Source organism: Chlorocebus sabaeus, chromosome 14, assembly GCF_047675955.1.
Source record: "Chlorocebus sabaeus isolate Y175 chromosome 14, mChlSab1.0.hap1, whole genome shotgun sequence".
Lineage (NCBI taxonomy): Eukaryota > Metazoa > Chordata > Mammalia > Primates > Cercopithecidae > Chlorocebus > Chlorocebus sabaeus.
This window is the reverse complement of record NC_132917.1, coordinates 39,168,069-39,188,792: the sequence shown is the minus strand read 5'-3', so window position 1 is coordinate 39,188,792 and position 20,724 is coordinate 39,168,069. Positions and strand designations below refer to the sequence as shown.

At 41.9% G+C, this 20,724-nt stretch overlaps 1 protein-coding gene across 3 annotated transcripts in view; it reads left to right on the top strand.

Annotated features, from left to right (window-relative positions):
* The first annotated feature begins 14,879 nt into the window (after positions 1-14,879).
* The window catches only part of MAP4K3 (mitogen-activated protein kinase kinase kinase kinase 3), a 186,397-nt gene continuing 180,552 nt past the window's right edge, over positions 14,880-20,724 (top strand). For 2 of the 3 annotated variants that reach the window (XM_073022934.1, XM_073022933.1), the window contains exon 1: positions 14,953-15,222. In XM_073022934.1, coding sequence (XP_072879035.1) covers positions 15,127-15,222 — 96 coding nt within the window. In that variant the 5' untranslated portion in view covers positions 14,953-15,126. Of the gene's footprint in view, positions 15,223-20,724 lie in introns of all 3 variants that reach the window. The other variant, XR_012095267.1, reaches the window with a different exon arrangement.

Genomic DNA, 20,724 nt, shown 5'->3' with positions numbered 1-20,724 from the left:
TCAGTAGTATAATTTATGTATTTTCTGCTACTTTATCATTCAGTATTACATTTTTTGAGATTTATGCATATTTTAGTTCCAGTTCTAGTTCATTCATTTTAACTAATATGTAGTATTCCACTGTGTGATCACAAAACAATTTACTTATCCATTCTCAGGTGGATGGAAACTTACATCATTTCCAATTATTTTTCTGTTATACATGATACTTCAATGAACATTCATTTACCCGTCTCCTTGCATATTTAAGGGAGAGTTTCTATATGGAGAAGTGAAATTGCTAGATTGTAAGATGAAGATATCTTTAGCTTATTAGATTTTGCTGAATTGCCTTCTAATGTGGTTGTATAAGAGTTCCCTGATCTTTACCTTTGCAATTGTTTTTATTTTTCATTTTTAGACACAGGGTCTCGCTCACGAGTACAGTGGCACAACTAATAGCTCACTATAGCCTTAAACTTCTGGCCTCAAGCAATCCTCTTGACTTGGCCTCCCAAAGCATAGGGATTACAGGCATGAACCACTGTGTCTAACCAGCCGCCTTTGCAATTCTACTAACTATATCATAGGTGTGGAACTTCCAGAATACCCTGGAGTCAATACTCTCTGTAAGCTGGTGTTTGTGTAAGTGATGCTCAGTGTTGTATCTCACTATGAACTGGCCCAAACCAAGGTAAGGGTGGATATCAAACCTCTGGGAGAGAATTTGGGAAAAGCAAAGAAAGTAATGGTATAATGGTTGAGGACTGGTTGCACATTTTATTAAGTTTTGCATCTCCAGTATCTAGTACAACCTGAAACTCAGATCAAGGCTCGGTAGATGTTAAATTGATTGGAATTAATTAAAAATTCTCATATGCTTCTAGTTTACTTCTCTAAGCTTCAATTTCCCCATTTACAAATTATGGATGACAATAATTCAAGAAGTCATTCCAAAGATAAAATAAGATATAAATGCGAAAACATTTATAAACTCTAAAGAGCCATGCAAATTAAGTTATAAAAGATTAGAAAGCTGCTTCAGTGTTGTGACATCTTAGATACGACCAGATAACATTTTAGTGGTTCAAAAGCATTGCCAAGTTTCTCACTGGCATTCTTCTTGTAGCCCTAATAAATCCTGGAGTCTCACATCGCTGAGACTTTGCTCAGTCACATATAGAGATATGCAGTTCTTTTGTTTTATTTTATTTTTATTGATTGATTGATTTTTGAGACAGAGTCTCATTCTGTTGCCCAGACTGGAGTGCGGTGGCACAATCTCAGCTCACTGCAACCTCTGCCTCCCGGGTTCAAGCAATTCTCCTGCCTCAGCCTCCTGAGTAGCTAGGATTACAGGCACGTGCCACCACACCCAGTTAATTTTTGTATTTTTAGTAGAGACAGAGTTTTGCCACATTGGCCAGGCTGGTCTCAAACTTCTGACCTCAGGTGATGAACCTGCCTCGGCCTCCCAAAGTGCTGGGATTACAGGCATGACCCACAGCTCCCAGCCAAGATGCAGAGTAATTTTAAAAAGGTATTCTAACCTTTACTTCCAACTCTGAAAAAAAACATCAAAGAGGAACCCATTCATTGTATAGAGCCACACTTGAGTTCCATTCTATTCTCTTTAGTCCTCAAACATAAACCCAAAATCTCTTTCACAAGTACTCAGCTTGTTGAACTTCTGCTTATTTTCTCCCTCTTCCTTCTTCCAACATTCTGAAAGCTGACAGTTCTTCTCTGGTTCCCCTTCTTCTCTCAGTTCTCCACTCGGACCTCCACTATCCATCCCTTAAATCCCATGCCAGATATGTATCAAGAAAATGCCAGAAAACATTTGCCTGGAGGAAGAATAGTCATACTTTACGAAATCATCCTAAAGCATACATTTTTTCATTGAATTCAGTGACATTATTTTCACTTTCAATGTTTACAAAAATAAGGTCCACTTCTGTTACTTTTAAGAGTCCCTTGTTTAAAAAGAAAAAAAAGAAAGAAGGTTGTTCACATTGCTCTACACCCTCAGACCCTATTCAGAAATTTCATGACTCCAAATATGGTCTCTATTTGCATGGCTCAATTTACCCTCTTATACTTCGTATTCAGAATCTGTCACTATCCTTGCAATAGCTCCTCCTTGAATTCCCTCTCATTTCCTCAAAGTCAACATGTCTAAATGTAAACTCACATTTATTCCAAATTTAGCTTCACCTCGGAACTTCCATATTTCCATTGTTGGCATTTTGGAAGCATGTTTATTGACCAGGTGTGCTATTATCAGAAGAGGAAGAGACCGGGGCCAGAGAGTCTAATCAAGAGCTTGCACACCACATAGCAGACAACAGACTGCATTCAGATTTGCAGATAGGTGTTTTGAGTTCATGTGGAATGACAGAATAATGCTCTCCTTAGGTGAGAGGATACATAAACCCTAAATACTGGCATCAGCAATGTAAAAGTGTTATGCTTTTAGGCATTACAAATTCATAGAAACATTTCCAGACACTGAGATAGACACAGACTGACCATAAGCAGCTCCACACTTAAATTTGAAAGAGGCTATTCACAAATTTCATATACAAGCTTAACCATTTGTAAATAAAATACAAAGTGGCGGGGCAACTTTCATGAATTTCCTTCCTTTTGTTTCTTTTACAATGAGAACAATTATTCCATCAACACATGTTAAAACCATCCTGATAGTATCAGATGCTTAGCTGAGAGAGGTCATACTACAATTCAACTACTAATTTATGTTTAACTACTAATTTAAAGATATATATTTTTGGCCGGGCGCGGTGGCTCACACTTGTAATCCCTGCACTTTGGGAGGCTGAGGCAGGTGGATCACTTGAGGTCGGGAGTTCGAGACCAGCCTGGCCAACATGATGAAACCCTGTCTCTACTAAAAATACACAAAAATTAGCTGGGTGCGATGGTGCGTGCCTATAATCCCAGCTACTTCGGGAGGCTGAGGCAGGAGAATTGCTTGAACCCAGGAGGCGGAGGTTGCAGTAAGCCGAGATTGTGCTACTGCACTCCAGCCTGGGCAACAAGAAGAAAACTCTGTCTCAAAAAAAAAAAAAAAAAAAAAAGATTAATATATTTTTAAAGTATCTCTAAGTAACCCAGATGATATGATCCCAGACTGAAGGTCTGGCTCTAATACTAAGAAAAGGCATACCTTGGCCGGGCACGGTGGCTCACGCCTATAATCCCAACACTTTGGAAGGCCGAGGCAGGCAGATCACGAGGTCTGGAGATCAAGTCCATCCTGGTCAACATGGTGAAACCCTGTGTCTACTAAAAATACAAAAAACAGGCATTGTGGCACGCGCCTGTAGTCCCAACTGAGGCAGAGGAACCGCTTGAACCCGGGAGGTGGAGGTTGCAGTGAGCTGAGATCGAGCCACTGCACTCCAGCCTGGTAACAGAGTGAGACTCCGTCTCAAAAAAAAAAAAAAAGAAGAAGAAGAAGAAGAAGAGGCATACCTTGATTTAGACAGGCTTTGCCATTTTGCCATTACCATGAGCTCAGACTCGGCAAATGGATCTGTTTCTCGGGGCAGAGATCCGGGTCAGTATGAGAAATGAGTTACCTTCTCATTGACTTTGAATTGTGAGGAGGGAATAGGGGTAATGGAAAACTCCAGGTATTTGAACTATTTTAACTGAGTTTTTTGTTGTTGTTGTTTGTTTGTTTGTTTGTTTTTGAGGCGGAGTCTCGCTCTGTAGCCCAGACTAGAGTGCAATGGCACTATCTTGGCTCACTGCAACCTCCGCTTCCCAGGTTCAAGTGATTCTCCTGCCTCAGCCTCCTGAGTAGCTGGGATTACAGGTGTGCGCCACCACGCCTGGCTAATTTTTGTATTTTTAGTAGAGACAGGGTTTTACCATGTTGGTCAGGCTGGTCTCAAACTCCTGACCTTGTGATTTGCCTACCTTGGCCTCCCAAATCCCTCCCTTGGGATTACAGGCGTGAGCCACCACTCCCAGCCTTAACTGAGCTTTTATTTCTAGTTTTAATCTGTTTTGAGAAAGAAAAACTCCAATCTAGGTTTAAACCAAATTAGTAAATGATTTTTTCAAAAAAAAGATGAACTTTCTAAATCTACAAATAGATTTGCTTTACTACTATACAGGTTTTGTTGTGCAGGGGTGAAGTCCTCCTAGGAGAGAAATAGTAACATACAATAAAACTTCTAGGGAAAAGGCCAGGAGGATACGACTCTGGGTCTGTGAGCAACTCTGGAAACAGAATGTATGTGACTATATTTGTTCCTGGGCCAGGTCGGTCTGGCCCAACAGCACTCTGTATTTGGGAACTAGGACACAGGGCAACACTTCTTAACCAGAGGCATCTGAGGGGAATTCTAGGCTGGATGTTATGTAAAATGGAATCAGGGAAACACTATGCTCTAATATATCATGGGATAACAGATAAATATAAGCAACATTTTATAAAAAAAAAAAAAAAAAGATCTCAACCATCCCTCGGTCTGTCTCTTAGCAGCGTGTACTTCATTAGCGTTCTTCAATACAGTCATGCATTGCTCAATGACAGGGATACATTCTGAGAAATGTGTCATTGGGTGATTTCATTGTTACATGAACATCATAGAGTGTACTTATGCAAACCTAGAGGGTAGAGCCTACCACACATCTAAGCTATATGATGTGGCCTGATGCTCCTAAGCCACAAACCTGTACTGCCTGTTGCTGTATTGAATACTATAGGCAATTGTTACACAATGGTAAGTATTTGTGTATCTCAACATGGAAAAGACATAGTGAAAAACACAATATGAAAGATTAAAAAATGGTACCCTTGTATAGGACACTTCCTATGAATAGAGCTTGCAGGACTGGAAGTTGCTCTAGGTGAGTCAGTGAGTAAGTAGTGAGTGAATGTGAAGGCCTAGGACATTACAGTACACTACTGTAGACTTTATAAACACTGTACACTTAGGCTACACTAAATTTATACAATTTTTTTTCAATAATAGATTAATCTTAGTTTACTACAATTGTGTTTGTTTTTTGAGACAGGGTCTCACTCTGTCACCCAGGCTGGAATGCAGCGGCACAATCACAGCTCACTGAAGCCTCAACCTCCTAGACCTGAGTGATCCTCCCACCTCAACTTCCTGAATAGTTGGGACCACAGACATGCACTACCAGGCCTGGTTAATTTTTTTAAAATTTTTTTTATAGACATGGGGTCTCCCTGTGTTGTCCAGGCTGGTCTGAAACTCCTGGGCTCAAGCAATCCTCCCATCTCAGCTTCCCAAAATGCTGAGATTACAGGAGTGAGCCACTACCTCTTTATATATTTTTAAATAATAATTAAAAAAATGTTAACTCATAATAACACTTGGCTTAAAACACACACATGATATAGCTGTACAAAAATATTTTCTTTTAGGGCTAGTCTTGAACTCCTGTACTCAAATGATCCTTCTGCCTCAGCCTCCTGTGTAGCTGGGATTACAGATGATCCCACCATGTTCAGTCTTTTCCTTCTTTATATACTTATTCTACAAGCATTTTTGTACTTTTAAATTTTTTAAATTCTTTTTTTACTTTTAAAATATTTTTGTTAAAAACTAACACAGAAACACATACATTGGCTTAGGTTTATAAAGGGTCAGGATCATCAACATCACTATCTTCCACCTTCACATCTTGTCCCACTGGAAGGTTTTTTAAAAAACTTTTTTGAGACAAGATCTCGCTATGTTGCCCAGGCTGGTCTTGAACGTCTAGGCTCAAGCAATCCTCCTGCCTCAGCCTCCCAAAGTGTTGAGATTAGAGGCATTGAGCCTCCATGCCTGGACCCCACTGGAAAATCTTCAGGGACAATAACACACACGGACCTGTCATATCCTATGATAACAACGCCTTCTTCTGGATACCTCCTGAAGGACCTGCCTGAGGTTCTTTTACAGTTAACTTTTTTTTTTTAAATAAGTAGGAGGAATACACTCTAAGATAAGGATAAATAGTATAGTAAATACATAAACTAATAACATAGTCATATATTATCATTATCGAGTATTATGTACTATACGTAATTATATATATATACTGAACGCTTACATGACTGGCAGCACAGTAGGTTTTACACCAGGATCACTACAAATATATGAGTAATGTGTTGCACTGCTACATTACACCAGCTGTGGTATCAGTAGACAACAGAAATTTTTCAGCTCCATTATAATCTTATGGGACCACTGTCATATATGCAGCCTGTTGTTGACTGAAATGTTGTCATATGGTATGTGACCATATTTTGTTGTCTATTTTTGATGTAGCCTGTACCCTCCAGGACTGGTTGAGTCTGAAAAGATATAATTTAAAATCTTAGCTTCCCAAGAAGATGAGAGATTCTTGTCTAGATAATTCTTTTGTGTTTTCAAGATCTCAGCTGGTAGCAATACAACATATAGGTACTCTGTGCTCAGTTTTATTGGTGGTGGTGGTAATTTGCCTGGGGATGAGAAGATAACATCTGGCCTGATAGATTGATGTCAGGGCAGAAACTTCACAGTGAGATGTATGAGAACAGGTTTCTTGTCCCTGACACTTTACGATAGCGTGGGTTCAAGAACACTTGTGATGATCTTAGAAGGGGGCAAATACGATTTTTGGAGATTTTTCTTGATCAGGACCAAGGGGCTATGTTGGGGTTTAGGATCTTAGAATTATAGATAACAGTATGAATGGCATCTCCCAGAGTTGAGCAGTACAGTGACCCTGAGTTTGTTGGGCTAAAAAAAATTGGATGAAAGTTTAGGCTATAATAAAGTGTTCCAGTAATAGGTAGTTATAATCCCTCCATTGACCAGTCTGCATTTGGAATACTGAGCTCAATTCTTTGCCAAAGTTTACTCTGAAAGGTATTAACAAGTTAAATGCGTCCATACGAAGGGGTCCACATGAGATGTATAGAGTTCGTGATGTATAAGAAAGGCTGAAGGGGATTTGGGAGAATATAACTAAGAGGAGACACAATAGCAGAAGAGAAAATATGAACTTTAATAGTTAAGGTTAGCACTGATCTCCATAGTGATAATTAACAATACTTTTCTGTCCCCCTCTTTCCCGGTCTCTCTTTGGTATTTAACACTGTTGATCCACTTCCCTTAAAATTTCCTCTTTTATTTCATTGATATCATTTGTACTACTTCAGTAGATAGGAAGATTGAATTGAAGTGCAAGAAATCTGTGAAAACACTTGTGAAGGATAAAGAGGAAAAGTAGCAGTAGGAGGGAAGAATGTGAGATTGCAATCCTCATCTTAATACCATAAAGGGAACGGGAGAAGTTAGAATTGGGTAGAGTCTGTCTGCGTGGCAGTTCTGAGAAAGGCTCAATTAGGCCAATGGGGACCCCAGAGCAAAGATTGCCCATCAGAAGAAAGTGTACTGGACAGCAATAGCCACGCTCAGGCATTGGCTGGGGGGATCTGGAGAGAGGCGGACCTCCGCGTAAATGCTGTGATAGATCCCAAAGGCATGGTGGTGGGAGGCTGTCAGCTGATCACATCCCATACAGCAAGTACCTCCCTGAAGGGAAACCTGACCTTTCATTCCAATAGGTGCCACACAATTCCGTTACCACATGTCACACTGGGTCCCACCTCCTTGGCCTTTTTTACTAAATTCTCTTACTTTGCTCACCCCCTAAATGTTGGGGATTTGTAGGACCCATTTTCTGCCTATTCCATACATTTTCCCTATGAGAATTAATCTCAACCCACAATTTCAAATACTACCATCACTGTATGTTGATATGCACTCCACATGTTAATTCAGGCCACCATTTTCTCTAACCTATACCATTGCAAAGGTCTCCTGATTATTCTCATATCATGTCTCCAGTCTTGCCACCTGTCTCCAATTCATTTTCCACACTGCAGCTAATAAATAAGATCTTGTTATTTACATGCCCAAAACTCATCAATAGCTCCCTTTTGTTCTCAGTTAAAAAAAAAAAAAGAGAGAGAGAGAGAAATCCAAATCATTTAACATAATTTATATGCTCCATCATGGACTGGTTCCTGCTTACCATTCCAGACTCATCTGTTATCACATTCACCATAAACAGAACTAGGTTCAGGTTTTTGAATGTAAACTTTCTACCTTTGGTGTAGAGTGTACCTTTTTTCCTGGTTAATTCTCTACTTGTCTTTTAAGTATCAGCTTAGATGTTCCTTCCTCTGTGAAGACTTTAAAACTTACGAAGACTACATTTGCTGCTCTTCTAAGTAGTTCCAGGAAGTATATGACAAGGGGCAGGAGGAAGTGGAATGTTGGCTGTGAATCTATGGAAGGCAGTGAAACATCATCATTTGGACATTGGAAACGTAATAAAACAGATAATATTTTACATGTCAGAACTTCTGTCAGCAAATATACTGTATGAGATAGAAAGAAATACCTTGATAAACAGATTGGTGTGGGTGATAGTTCTCCCAAGGAAGATGCTAGGCAAACATTCTCAATCCAACCACTCACACCCCGACCCTCCCAGCCAAACCTTGGGCATTCAAAATGTGTGCGGCTATTTTTGTTGATGTCAGTATGGCTGGGAACAGTATTGACATGGGGTGGACAGGGATATTATGATGCATGGGGATCGTCCCACACAAGGAAAAATTGTTCCACCCAAAATGCTAATAAAACCTCCATTGAGAAACACTATTGGGGGTATGCAAATCTGAGAACTGAGCTAAATTGTTCAGAATAGGAGTGGTTGAAAGTTGACATGTGAGAACTCCCAGCTCCACCCATGGCAAGGCAGAGCTCTCCCTCATTTGTAAATAAATACCGAGTACCTGTTTTTTAAAATACAGGTTTAGGCTGGTTACGGTAGCTTATGTCTATAATCTCAGCACTTTGGGAGGCCAAAACAGGAGGATCGCATGAGTCCAGGAGTTTGACACTAGCCTGGGAAACATTATGGGACACCATGTCTACAAAAAATAAAGAAAACTTTGTCGGGCGTGGTATGTGTGCTTGTAGTTCCAGCTACTCAGGAGGCTAAGGTGGGAGGATATCTTGAGCCTGGGAGGCCAAGGCTGCAGTGAGTCATGTTCACGCCACTGCACTCCAACCTGGGTGACAAAGTGAGACCCTGTGTCAAAAAAAAAAAATTGATTTAAAGAAAATTTAAAAACATATATTGGTTCGGAAAAGAGCCAAATTATTAGCCCCAGGGGCATCTAATATTTCCTTCTGGCTCTGCTTCCCTGTACTTCTCTGAAGTCCTCACTGAGAACTTCTCTGTATTCTCAATTCAAGTTCAGAGACCATGCCCTATTGCATCATCATAATCTAATCTAGTGTTTGACACATGATAAATGCTTGTATTAGTTTATTTTCACACTGCTGTGAAGACATACCCGAGACTGATTAATTTATAAAGAAGAGATATTTAATTGACTCACAGTTCCCTATGGCTGGGGAGCCTCAGGAAACTTACAATCATGGCAGAAAGGGAAGCAAACATGTCCTTTTGCACAAGGCAGCAGGAGAGAGAATGAGAGTGGAGCAAAGGGAGAAGTCCCTTACAAAACCATCAGATCTTGTGAGAACTTACTATCATGAGAATGGCATGGGAGAAACCACCCCCATGATTCAATTACCTCCCAACAGGTCCCTCCCACCACATGTAGGGATTACAGGAACATAGTTCAAGATGAGATTTGGGTGGGAACACAGCCAAACCATATCAATGCTCAATAAATTTTTCTGAATTATGACTCCCCAAATCTCAATATTAGCCCTGATATCATTTCTAAATTTCAGATCCACATTTTTATCACTAATTTTACATTTCCAGTTGAGCACTTCAAACTTACCTACAAAACAGATCATTTACTTTGACCCAGTACAAAAACTCTCTCCCAAATTATACCAGTTCCCTTCATTATGGCAAATGCTATGATGACCTCCCAATTGCTAGAGCCCCAAGCCTGTGAGTCACTAATCTCTCGCCTGCTTCCTCACTTCCCCAAGCCTGTGAATTCCATCTCCCAATTATCTCCTGAGTTATTTCTCTTTCCTCCATTCTCAGCACTTCAGACCCTAATTTTGTAAGTAAATTTTTCTAGCTGGTCTGTAGTAATCATTTCAAAACATATACATATATCAAAATGTCACATTGTACACTGTAAATACATTCAATTTCTATTTGTCCGTTATGCCTCAATTTAAAGCTCGGGAGAAATGAAACACATAAATAATTTCTTTTTGTTTTTTTAATGATACAGAGTCTCACTCTGTCGCTGAGGTGGAGTGCAGTGCTGCAATCTCAGCTTACTGCAACCTCCGCCTCCCAGATTCAAGCGATTCTCATGCCTCAGCCTCCGCAATAGCTAGGATTACAGGCACATGCTACCATTCCCAGTTAATTTTTGTATTTTTTTTTTGTAGAGACGGGGTTTCATCATGTTGCTCAGGCTGGTCTCTAACTCCTGACCTTAGGTGATCCACCTGCCTCAGCCTCCCAAAGTGCTGGGATTAGAGGCATGAGCCACCATGCCCAGCCATAAGTAAAAATTTTTTAATAAAAAAAAGAAATCTGGTAATTTAGGCTCCATTGCCACCATCTCCCTCTGTCTTCAGAATTTAGGCACAATTGTCTATTGTATGTGCCATATCATTTCTCTTTTTTTTTTTAGATGGAGTTTCACTCTTGTCACCCAAACTGGAGTGCAATGGCACGATCTTGGCTCACTGCAACCTCTGCCTCCCGGGTTCAAGCAATTCTCCTGCCTCAGCCTCCCAAATAGCTGGGACTACAGGTGTACTCCACCACACCTGGCTAATTTTTGTATTTTTAGTAGAGATGGGGTTTCACCATCTTGGCCAGGCTGGTCTCAAACTCCTGACCTCATGAGCCCCAAGTCTCGGCCTCCCAAAGTGCTGGGATTACAGGCGTGAGCCACCACACCCAGCTGTATGTACCATATTATTTCACATACATGTCTCTGTGTGATTTTCCTCCCCTGGTGCATGACCCACTTATAGTGTTTTTTGAGCTAAGGATGGCTGAGTATCCTGTTTCCAGAGCAGCTAATGTACTGAAAATGTGAGTGGTGGTTATGTTAAATGAGGAGAGCTGAGGTTAATTAGGCCAAAGAAGGGGCTCCAGTGAATTGTCAGACAAGAGGGTCTGAGGATGAAGTTGGGAGCCTGTGCAGGGGATCAAGGAGTTCCTAAGCCAGAAACCCATGGGGGATGGGCCAACAGAAGGATGGCCTGGACAAGCTGGCAGGTGGGGACTGCTATCTGTCTTGGCCTTTTTGTGTTCCTTGCTGTGTGATGCTCAAACGGGTAGGTGCTTTAAGGTACTAAGCAGCCAGTCTGGCATGCACCACTTTTCCTTGTCTGTCTATGCATTCTTCAAGGTTCAGCTTTAGGGTTATTCCTTTTTTTTTTCTTTTTCTTTTTTTTTTGAGACAGAGTCTTGCTCTGTTGCCCAGGCTGGAGTGCAATGGTACAGTCTCGGCTCACTGCAACCTCCAACTCCCGGCTCAAGTGGTTCTCCTGCCTCAGCCTCCTGAGTAGCTGGGATTACAGGGCACGTGCCACCATGCCCAGCTAATTTTTGTATGTTTAGTAGAGACAGGGTTTCACCATGTTGGCCAGGCTGGTCTCAAACTCCTGACCTCAGGTGATCCGCCTGCCTCGACCTCCCAAAGTGCTGGGATTACAGGCATGAGCTACCGTGCCCAGCCACGGGGTCATTCCTTAATCTTCCTCTCATTTGTGTTAATGCCCGTTGTCTGTGCTTCTCACACTATTTATGAGACTGTAAACTCCTTGAGGGCAGGCATTGTGGCTTTTCTTTTCTGTATTCAATACCACCAGAATCCAATAATCATTGCCTCTAAATACATTACAGGGAGGCAGATGTTGCCTTACTATAAGAGAAAAAAAATTTTTTTTAAGTATATTGTATCTAAGCAGAGTATAGACTAGTGGTTGAATCTGGCCTTTGTTCAAATTTGAGCCTTCTGTCACCTTGAAGCAGCTTAATCTGTCTGTGCCTCATAAAATAGAGATAATATTACCTATGCCATCAGATTGTTGTGCTAATTAAATGAAATAATACATGAAAAATACTTGGCTCCATTCCTGGTATCTTGTAAGCACTTAGCAATGTTAGAAATTACTACTTTTCTCCTAGTTATTATGATCATTCACTAGCACTGTATCACAACGAGGTGGGTTGTTTTGGGAAGCAATGAGTCACCTTTTATTGAAAGTATTCAAGCAGCAGTAAATCCAGCAGAGATGCTGTAGAAGCGGTTCCTGAGTTAAAAAGATTAGATGACTTCTAAGAATGCTTCTAATCATAGAAGAGGGAAGCTCTTTCTCTGATTCTAGGAAATTGTGATCATTAGTGTTACTTCTAGAAAAATTGAGGATTGTTAGAACGGGGGAAAAAGGCACTGGAATTGGCCATACGCATATATTAAAAAAAACAAAATATTTTCTTTGTGAGCAGTTAATTGTTTTACTTATGTTGTAACCCACATGACAAATCAGGCCCTTACACGGAAATTCATCTCTTCTCAAAAGGACTCGGTTGGCCCTGCCAAAGTGGAAGAGACAAAACTTTAAAGACTGTTACAGCCCTACTGAAATGCCTTTTCCTTTGAAAGAAGTCTATTAGTGATGCAAATGCAAAGGTATTTGGACAGATGATAAGCTCAGCAAACAAAACACTGAAACCATTAGAACTTTCTTGTGCAGCTTTCAGTCCTGAGAATTTGGCTTTCTGGCATTAAAAAGGAAGAGGCTGGGCGCAGTGGTTCATGCCTGTAATCCCACCACTTCAGGAGGCTGAGGCAGGCGGATCACTTGAGGTCGGGAGTTTGAGACCAGCCTGACCAACAAGGAGATATCCTGTCTCTAGTAAAAACACAAAAATTAGCCAGGCGTGGTGTTGCATGCCTGTAATCCCAGCTGCTCGGGAGGCAGAGGATTCGGTGAGCTGAGACTGCACCCTTACATTCAAGCCTGGACAACAAGAGCGAAACTCTGTCTCAAAAAAAAAAAAAAAAAAAAAAAAAAAAGGCAGAGAAAAAGAGCAGACCTGGCTCCCATTTGGGATAATTTGTCAAGTCTGCTTATTTAAATCCTTGGCTAATTATCCTCGCATTTGGCCTAAAGATGCCAAACAATTCTCCAAATGTGGACAAACTGAAGGAAGGCCTGTAATCTGGGTCCTGGGCAAGTACCTTAAACAGGCGAAAGCGAGATCCTTAGCTATGGAATAACATTTATAGTCAGGAGTTTCTCAAGATACCTGAAGAGCCTGAAGGTAGATCCATCTAGAAGATATTCAATGATATGCACTCCTAAGGCAATAATTCAAGTGATACTTTCATATTACTGATGCTTTAAAATTTAATAATTAAAAATTACATAACTGAAAGGCTACTTGTATAGGTGAAGAGACAACCATTTTCAAACATCAGTTTAGTCAACAGATACTCAAAGTAAACACTTTTAGAATTTAGTAAACATGCAATTTTCCTATAAGCAAAAGGATTGAAATATTTTTTTAAAAAGTATGAAGCAGTTAACTCTAAGTAGTTTGCTCTACTATTGATTATACTTATCCTTAACAGGTTTGATGAGACCTAGTTTCTCAGGAGCCACGAGGTATTAGGGAATATTAGTGGTTAGAAGGTGTGGTGCCTACGGGGATTAGGAAAGCATTTCCGAAGCAAAACTCCAAGGTGGTACTGCCAAAGTGGCCATCACCTAATTGATTAAAGCTCTTGGAAATGTCTATTGGGAAGTTCAATGAGAATAGAAAAAAAATAACCTTCCATTACCCTCAAGCTTTCCTGGGCAAGTATTAACAATCGGAGCTGGAGTCCACATAGCTTAGACATAAGACGCGCAATCTGGGTCTTAAGCAGGGTGGGGTTTTGGGTAGGTAAGGTCACAGCTAAAGAGCTTCCGGATCATCACGTGTTTATATTTCAGGTACCGTAATGGATCTAGTCCATCCTCCACCCCTTCTTTGCAGGGCTGCTTAACAGCCTGCGCAGTCCCCGCCCGTCTTTGATAATCCAACCCTCTTAAAGAGGGAGGTCAATCACTGCTTTAGTTCTGCGCTCTGCCTGCCTCCCACGCGGGATGGTGGGCAGCTGTTTCGCGTGTTTTTCTCCCGGAGCTTTTACGCGCTGCCCACTGCACACACCTCCCTGGCGGCCCTCCTGGCCTGCCCTCCTTTGCACCTGGCAGGCCAACTCCAAGGGTGCGAGTGTCGGAAACAGGGGCAAGCAAGCACAGCCCACTTTTCCTGGGGGTTTTCCTCACGGTGTGTTTAGTGACCCCTCCCCGCAATCCCAGAAAGGCTGTAGCACTCCGTGGTATCCTATGGGTAAGCTGCCTCTAAAATAATAAAGTCTGGGACATTGGCTGTCTTGGATATTACCACTATGCTATCTGCTTGGAACTGGGACCAGATAAACCAAGGTCCAACTTTGTCGTTAGGGGAATCAGAAACGAAAAGAAGCCACTTTCTGCTGGTCCTAACCACAGTCCCTGGGTCAGGCAAACCTTCTCAAGCGTCCGGCGGCAGCGGCTGGGCGCTGGTCCGCAGGAAAGCCGAGGCGTTTCGGGTCCCAAGCTGTTCAGCCGCCGGCCCCGGCCTCATAGGCGCGCGGAGCCGGAACGCGCATGGGGTCGGGTGCGCGCCAGGCCCGGAGCGCTCCCTCCGGGATCGCGGCTGCGCAGTCGGGCGGGAGTCGGGAAAAGGGGGAGGAGGTTGGAGGAGTCCGAGTAAGGGGAGGGGGAGGAGCGGCGAAAGCGGAAGCCATGTTGGAGTTTCACCCCGAGCGAGGGGCTGCGAGGGTTCTCCTCTCCTTGTGGGTGTGACCGGGTTCGGCGCGGCGGCGGGCTGCGGGGGGCGGGGACGGTTGGGCCGCTTGTCGTCGTCCGCAGCGGCGTGAGGGGAGCGGCGGCGGCGGCGGCCGCAGCGTGGAGCCGGGCGATTGTGACCGCCGGGGGAGCCGGGGGCCGGCCGCGGCGCCCTCTCTCCGTGTGGCCCCCTGAGCGCCCCCCCTCCCCTGCCCGGGAGGGAGGCGGGGGGCACCTGGGGCCCGCCATGAACCCCGGCTTCGATCTGTCCCGCCGGAACCCGCAGGAGGACTTCGAGCTGATTCAGCGCATCGGCAGCGGCACCTACGGCGACGTCTACAAGGTAAAGGCAGGGGCCGCGCGCCGCCGAGGCCGTGGGGTCCCGACCCTCAGCCAAGCCTGGGCGCCCGAGCTCGCGCCGCCGTCCTCGGGAGACGCTGGCGCCTGGGAGCAGTCGGGGAGGAGGAGCTGCGGACGCCCAGGGCTGTGCTGCCTTGGTGAACAAAGGGCCAAATGTGTAACCCCGAGACCTCCCCAGCCCTTACCTGAGCCCTCCGGTGAACGTGATTTTTGCCACCTCCCCTCTTGCGCGCATTTGCAGGGAAAGGCAGAACGAGAGCGGGCCACTCTGCTCATCATAGTGCAGAGAGGGTCTGGGCGTTTGTTGCATTGGCAGGGTCAGCGCGACGAACCGGACAGCAGGGGTCTGGCGTTGTCAAACCTGCCTGCTTCACACGAACCTGGGATCGTCCGCTCTAGATTGGGAGCTGCTGCCCACCAGGCCTTGGTGGTAGTTACTATACTATGCTGGGCGACCTCGATCCTCCATCGACAGCTCTCAGCCTTTAGCACCTTATCCATCCCCCTATCAGTTTATTTTAATTTTCCAAGTAATGACTTTTTTTTTTTTTGGAAAGAGCAACTTTGATTTCTCTAAGTCGAATTGGACTGCGATGCCTTTTAAACTTGTTTTTTTAAAAAGTGACTTGAATACTTAGGGAAGGTACTGGTTTGACAAGGTTAGAATTCAAAGTCCATTAGCAGTACAGCATTCCTGTTGTAGAGGGACCACTTCTAAATGTGGGAGGATAAATCACTCTTCCCTGGCCAACTCAACTCTTGGCCTCGCAGTTACTGCCAAGAAGAGAGGAGGTTGTTGCCAAATGTGGCAGCAGTCTTGATTTAGTTGTGTATCTTCTTACTGGTAACTGAAGTTGAACTCCTCCTGTTTCACTTAACACCTGAGGATGCACAAAGAAACTTAATTTTGCGTTGGAAAGTTTAGTCTTAACTTTATTTTGCCCATGTTTAAGCAGGTTTTTACTCTTCAGTGTAATGCCTGTGGTAACTTACATATTTAATACAGTGCAGCCAATGTTCTGCTTTGGTCTCGTTTTGTGGATGGTCTGCTTTTCACCATCGTGGATCTCATCACTTTTCCCGCTATGTAATATAGGTATATTGAGCACACCTCCAATGTATGAGATACTGGGCAAGTAAGCACTTTGGGTTGTAGCAGTAAACGATAGACTTGGTTCCAAATCTTACTAGGGGTTTCTATTTTTTTGGACAAGGACAGTATGAAATAGCCATTTAAATAATTACTGCAGTTTTATTTTGTGCTGCAGAGAAGAGTATTAGGATCAGGGTTATGAGAGCATGTAATAGGAAGACCTGATCCAGTTTGGGGTGTCAGAGGCTCATCACCTTTTAGCTGAGATCCCAGAGATGATTAGGCATTGCTTAGGGTGCTGGGGAGAGGGGATTATGCCAGATAGGGGAGCATATAATATGTGAAGGCTCTGAGGCCCGATTTGAAAGAAGCCTGAGCAGCCAGAGCGGATGGGTGGCCCTAGATCTTACAGGCCTCTTAGTTCTCATTAGGAGATCGGACTTCTTTAGGACAATGGGGAACCATTGCAGGCTTTTAAGCAGAGGAGTGACATTAGATTTAGGTTTTTAAAAGAGCTCCCTACTACAGTATGAAGAGTGGAATGGAGCAGTTGGGAGGCCATTATCATAGTCTAGGTAAGGATAATGGTGTTAAGAAATTTGGTGATGACTGTGAAAGTAGAAGTGGATGGATGCAAGTAGCTTATGACTGGTTGGGGGAGTTCACTTATATTCCGATGAAAAGTTAACTAAAACTTGATTAATGTATACGTTTTAGGGGGCACGGTATACAGTAAATTTTTTACAGGAATAATTGGCTGTGTACTTACTATATTTTAAAAAACAGCTAGTAGTTAAGACACATGATTAAAAAGCAAAAAAAATTAGGGCCTGTAATTTCCTAAGTGTAGTAAAGGTATAGTAAGTTGGTTAATCTTGTCATTTGTTTAAAATAATGATAATACTAGCTGATGTTTATGGAACGCTTATTACTTGCCAGGCACTGTAAGATTTTTCTAATTGATCCTAACAGCAACCCTGTGAGATAGGTGCTCTTGTTAACTCCATTTTGCAGTTGAATAAACTGAGGCACAAGGAGATTAACTTGCCAAAGTTGGTAGGTGGCAAAACCAAAATTTAAACCAGTTAGAGACTGTATTCTTAACCAGTAGGCAGTACTGCCTCTCTAAAGACAGGAGATGGGCAGATAATGTATTACATTTCCAGTGGAGAAACTGAGGCACACAGTTTAGCATTTGAGTTGTAGCCACACTCTGAGTTAGTGTAGATCTTTAAGTAGTAGTTGGAATACCTAACTCCTGCTGTGCCGTTAGGCCTCACTGTTTATGTAGTCTGCCAAGTGGACATCAGATAATTGATGCTTGCACCCTGTCTGCCAGACTCTTCCAATGCCAGTGACCAAAGCAGAGAAACTTCATGTAGTTCTTGGCATCATATCCTCCTGCCTGCTAAACTCTTGTTTGTGTTTTTGTCTATAATCAAGTTTATGCTATAAAGTTACATTTTTTTGTTATTTGTTTTGCTGTTTTAGGGTTTTCTTATATATATAAATTAATTGTGCTAAAGAGAAGTACACTTTGTTTTCAAAAGCCTATATATATGATTTGTTCCTTAATTTGTCAACATTTAGGTGCTAAAAATAGAATGCTTGGATTAAATAAATAAGAGACCCGATTATAGTCATTCTTGGAAGGTTGGTGGAGATTTTTATTTTGAAAATGGTTTCCTACTCAATGTAATAACATATTTATTGTACTTAAGGTGGCATGGTTTAGTTTGAAAGCACTGAATGAGAATGTGGACAATCTGGGGTTTATTAGCTCTGTGACCTTGTGGAATCAACCTCTCAGAGCTGTTTTGTTGTGGAGGTGTTATTACCGTCATATGCTCTTGTTTTTTTGGTGTTGAATAAATGACTCAGATTTTACTCAATAAGTAATCTTTATTTTTTTCAGGCCAATGCATATATACATTTTATCTGCACTGTCTAAAAAAAGTCATATCTTGTAAGTGTCCTGTAACTCTGCAGACTTTATCTGTCATGAAGTGCATGCAGCTTGAGTTACCTAGGGACCTAGGAGCTGACAACTAAAGCTCTTTAGTTGGGCCTCAGGAGGCCTATGGAGTGCTCTAAAATTAATAGGCTTAATGTTGTATGTATTTGTGTTTTTCTGTGGAGATGGGTTATAGCATTCATTGCATTCTTAAAGAGTTTCATGATCCAAAAAAAAAGAAAAGAAAAAATGATCCATAGCTTTGCCATTCAAAAAAGTTTTCCTAGAAAAATTAGGTAGTTATAATAGATCAAAATATGATTTTCACATGCATTGTGCCATCTTTTCTCAGGCATTTTTCCAGTTTAATTTTTATTATTCCTACCCTTTAAGTCTTCATGTCCTTAAGTTTTTCTAGGTTTATTGCTAGAAAGAAGCAGGAGATAGTAAAGCTGGAGATAGGATAAAGCAAAAGAAGTTTTGAAGGAATAGTCTTAATATGGTTTCTAAGGAAGTGTCTTACCTAGTCTTATGGTTTTAGTCTGGTTCCTGTGAATGATTCCTAGCCTGTGTATCCGAGACTGGATACACAAAGACTCTAGGCTTTAAGCCTTAGAGTCATCTTTAGTGACTTCTGAACTGGACTTTTTAGGCATTAGCCAAATTCTGTACACAGGCCTTTTCCAAAGTGTGGTTGGGGTGCTTCAGGAAAAGCCATACCATGAGTACGTTAAAGACTGAGAAGTCCTATGGTAAAGAAACCTGGTAAACTTTGCTTAACCTAGCAAACTCCAAGCTTACTTGACTATGAGATTCTTTTTCTCTGTAATACATATTGCTTGTCCTTAGTACTAGTGTCTGGTAGAACATGCTTTGGAAAGGTCGATACTGATTTTTTTTTAATCTTTGTGTGTTTGGAAGCCATTCCCTCTGAAGCACGGGCTGCCGTGTTGCTAAGCTTCCAGGTAGTATTCTCATGGTAGTCTGTGTAAATAGATTTAAAGTGTCTGTGAAAACTGGCAGGCAAAAAGGTGCGGATTGGGCAGTAAAATCAGGAAACCAATTTGTATGCATTTAGGGAATTACGTGTTAGTTTATTTGTAATTATGCATCTTTCAAGGTGTTCTATTTAATATCATCATAGACTAATTCCTCCATTATAATCAGCATTTGTGAGAACCTTTCTGGAAAACTCAATTCTTAAACCTAACTGATGAGGAATATGAAGACCTTAAGCATTTAGAAAAGAACATTTGAAGGAATCTCAAACATTGTTATTTGGAGTTATGCTCACTTTTATGTACTTCCATTTAGGATAGACTCTAGAGAGACCAGAAGAAATGGCCCTAAACTTCAGAAAGATCATTTGAAGTTGATTAAAGTAGAATTTCCCATCATCACTAGCTATTTGAGATGAAAAGTGACAATGAAACAGCGAGGTAATTTTTCTAGAATGCTTGAAAAGCAAACAAACAGGTTATCTGAATTTGATACAGATCTGATTCCTTAAAGGAGGTACTTACCTCCAGCCTTTGATCTGTGTATGTATTTATTGGTGTAACATATCTAATGCATCATTTTGTATTGAGAATGAATAGTAAGTTCTCTCATGAGAGTACATTGAACAGCCATCATCCATTGAACAGCTGTAATATGAGAGGAAATGTGTTAGGAACTGTGAGTAGAGTAGCAGAAATGACAAGGCTTGGTACTTGGTATTTACAGGAACATAAAATGCGTACCTGCTGTTAGCTATCATAGTTTGAGATCAAAACCTTGTTGGTTTCCTCATTTATATCATATTAAATCTCTTGCTGGCTGAGAGATTCTGTAGATACTCCATAATTGCACAACCGACCTCTGTAGCACAGCATAGTGATTTGAGAACAGGGTTCTGGAGCCAGGCTGCCTAGTTTCACCACCCACTAGCTTTGTCCTTGGGCCAATTACTTAATCCCTCTCTCTGTGTCTCAGTTTCCTCAGCTGTAAAATGGAGATGCTTAGAAAAGTGTTTGGGACAGTACCTGACACATAAAAGTGTAGTTATTGTTAATTGCTGTTAGTGTCTAGAAGTATTTATTGTTATGTATTTCTCCTACTACTGTCCTTCTAACCTACTGTGTTCCTCATGCTCTGCCTCAGGGTTTCTAGCTTGCTGTCTCTGCCTAAAATCCACTCCTCCCCACCAGTATCTGTTTGGTTTGCTTCTTCATTTAAAGTCTCAGCTCAGATGTCACCTTTTAATGAGGCTGTTCGTTTCCACTCTACAAAAAACAGCACTTCTCCCACCACTTTCAGGGATACAAATCAGGGATGGATCCAGGTTTTATGGGACCTGAAGTTTATGCAGTTTTGGGGACCCTCATTAAGAAAACAAAACTAGAATTAAAAAAGGTATGAAAGTGAATCTTTAGAATGAGAAAAGATATCCCAACAAA